The sequence below is a fragment of the Gavialis gangeticus genome, unplaced genomic scaffold (assembly GCF_001723915.1).
Source record: "Gavialis gangeticus isolate Ggan-Ray unplaced genomic scaffold, GavGan_comp1, whole genome shotgun sequence".
NCBI classification, from domain to species: Eukaryota; Metazoa; Chordata; order Crocodylia; family Gavialidae; genus Gavialis; species Gavialis gangeticus.
This window is the reverse complement of record NW_017728964.1, coordinates 9,113,441-9,116,171: the sequence shown is the minus strand read 5'-3', so window position 1 is coordinate 9,116,171 and position 2,731 is coordinate 9,113,441. Positions and strand designations below refer to the sequence as shown.

The following is a 2,731-nucleotide window of genomic DNA, read 5'->3' as shown; positions in this document are numbered from 1 at the left end:
CATAGTAAATTACTGTGCTTATTAAACACACGTGTAGATGGTGACATTGGGATTAGTTTACTCAGGTTCAGATTGAGCCAGAGTATATTCAGTCACATTAATTCCACATGTAGACACACCCTGTTAAGGTAACAGGCCTCTGATAACAAAACTAAGCACTCTTTCCATTTGACAGGGAAAAGAGATAAGATATCCCTCCTGATTTAAAGGGATCAGCCTGGCTGACAATAAACAGGCAGACAGCCCACAGATCCCATTCCCTAAGCATGACCAGTTCTTCCCTGCCCCCATATTACCACCTACCTTCCTGAACCCCTTTGCCTCCATTTCCAGATGGGTAGGTTGGGCTGGCAAGGAAGTCCCAAAGCTCTTCCTATTAATTTCTTTCCTCAATAGGGGTGCATACACACTTGAATAATTATAGAGTTTATATAACATTGAATAATTATAGAGTTTATATCACTGAATTTGCACTGTGTGTCATTTTCTGACATATAACAACAGCATAGATCTTGCCTGGGCCACTCAGGGGATTAAATACATTTTTATAAAGGATGCATGTTCTGTTCCTGCCAGGTGTAAACCAAGCTTCTCACATTCTTTTTTATTGCAACATCCAGAATTTGTTCAATACAAGCACAAAGATGATCCAAGTGCAACAAATACCATAGTGACATTCATTTATTGATTGTGGGGATATCTATGTATTCGAGGTATAATATCCCTTCTGATTTAAAGGGACCAGCCTGGCTGACAATAAACAGGCGAACAACCCACAGATCCCATTCCCTAAGCATGACCAGTTCCTCCCTGCCCCCATATTACCACCTACTTTCCTGAACCCCTTTGCCTCCATTTCCAGACGGGTAGGTCTGGCTAGCAGGTACTCCCACAGCTCTTCCAATTAATTTCTTTCCTCAATTGGGGTGCATACACACTTGCTAACTTTCTGACCATTAAGCCAACTTAACTTTTTAAAGTTGACTTAACTGTTTCTGCTACATACCCAGAGTTTACTTAAATGCTGCACAAGATAATACACCCCCAAGGTGTATTACCTTGACTTGCATTAGCTAGGTCCACTTAGGTCACGAGATGGCTGCCACCTTGTCAGGGATCTGTACCTGTGTACAGTCCAACATGGCTTCATTTGACTTAGTTAAGTCACTTATTTTAAGTCGGCTGAGCACGTGTGTAGATAGGACTCTAACTGGTGTGGTGGAAAAGCCCTGCAGCCTGTGCAGTAACAGACTGATGTTATACTGGAGAAGAGCTGAGAAGCAGCTGCCATTTCTGCCACACGCTACGCGGGAGCAGGATTTGGGGCCGGCAGTCTCACAGGCGGGCGGACTCGAAGCCCCGAGGCAGCTGCGGCGGGACCCTCTGCCCTGTCCGGGACGCGAAAGGTGGGTCCTGTGCCGCGAGGGGGCGCCGGGGTTTCGGTTTCAGGCGACTACGTGCGGGCTTGCAGGTCCGCAATGAACACTCGCGGGCGGGGGCGGGGACCCCGCACACCCCGGACCTCATCCCTGAGTCGTCTTCGTCGCTGCTGGGATTGACACTCGCCGCGGGGCCCATGCAGTGAAGGGCAAGGTACGAGTCGGGCTCCGGGAGTTATTTCAGGCACCGGCCGCGCCAGCTCGGAGCGGCTGAGCTAGACCCGCCCGGGCCGGGCAGGTGGTCGCGACCTTCCCGCACCCCCGCGACGACCCGGGTCACTGCTACCCCCGGGCAGGAGCGAACACGGCCCCCACTCAAGCGCGGCCCAAGGCAGTGTGGGGTGTTCTGAGCCACATGACGTTGCTCGGCCCTGCGGGAGCGTCCTATTGGCTGCCGGTAGCGGGCCCGCCCCCCCTCCGGTTCTGATTGGCTCTCGCCGCTGCCACTCGGGGCGGCGCCATAAAAGGGCGGGTCGGGGGAAGCGGGCACAACAAAGGGCAGGCGCGCGCCTGCTGACGGGGCTTTGTGCCTGGTGCGGTCAGCCCGCCCGAGCCACCGGGCCCGCCGAGCCGCCAATGAAGTGTGAAAACTGCACCAAAAAGGTGAGCCGCGTCTCGTGATTTCCTCCATCTCCTCCCCGCTTTCTGGGTCTCAGCTGCCCTTTCCCTCCGGGGCCGGCTCCTGTTTGCCCCAGGGGACTGCCGCGCCTGCGCCTCCTCCCTAGGGATACGGGCCGCCGGCTTCGTCCTCCTGTCCCTGCCAGCCCCGCATGGGGATCGTGCGTGTCCGTCCCTCTAGGCCTGCGCGAGCCAGCTGTGTTTTTGGATTAGCTTTACTTGACTTGTTTTCTTCCTTTTCTGGTACCGTGCAGTGGTTTGCAGGGTTGTGGGGTGTTTGTATGTTTGCTGCTATTATATTTACTCAAATATAAGACGACCTCCCAATCAGCATTGGGTGGCAAGCTCCTCACCATAGGACGGCATATGGGGGACACTTTGTGAAACCCATTGTCAAGCATAAAACTGCTGCAAGAAGCAGCATGTGCTCAGTCATGGAAACCTGGTTTGAAGGGGGTCAAAGGCAGCCAGCACTGAGCACCTGGCCTGCGTTGGGTAAACATGCTGATGGGAGCTTCTTTTTCTCTCTCCAGATAGGCTGCACTAACCTGTCCTTGTGGCTTTTGCACTTCTACCCTAGGTGCTCCACAGCCTTTTGGTTTAGACCAAGTAAGGCTCAGAGGCTTCTGGACCAGGGGCGTGCAGAAAGGATGCCACCTGGCGGGGGGGGGGGG

The 2,731-nt window shown here is 53.5% G+C and overlaps 1 protein-coding gene across 1 annotated transcript in view; it reads left to right on the top strand.

The window, feature by feature from the left end:
- The first annotated feature begins 1,929 nt into the window (after positions 1–1,929).
- Positions 1,930–2,731, top strand: part of NARF (nuclear prelamin A recognition factor) — a 29,538-nt gene continuing 28,736 nt past the window's right edge. Inside the window, exon 1 of the mRNA XM_019502617.1 lies at positions 1,930–2,042. Within this exon, the coding sequence (XP_019358162.1) occupies positions 2,016–2,042 (27 nt within the window). The 5' untranslated portion in view covers positions 1,930–2,015. The remainder of the gene's footprint in view (positions 2,043–2,731) is intronic.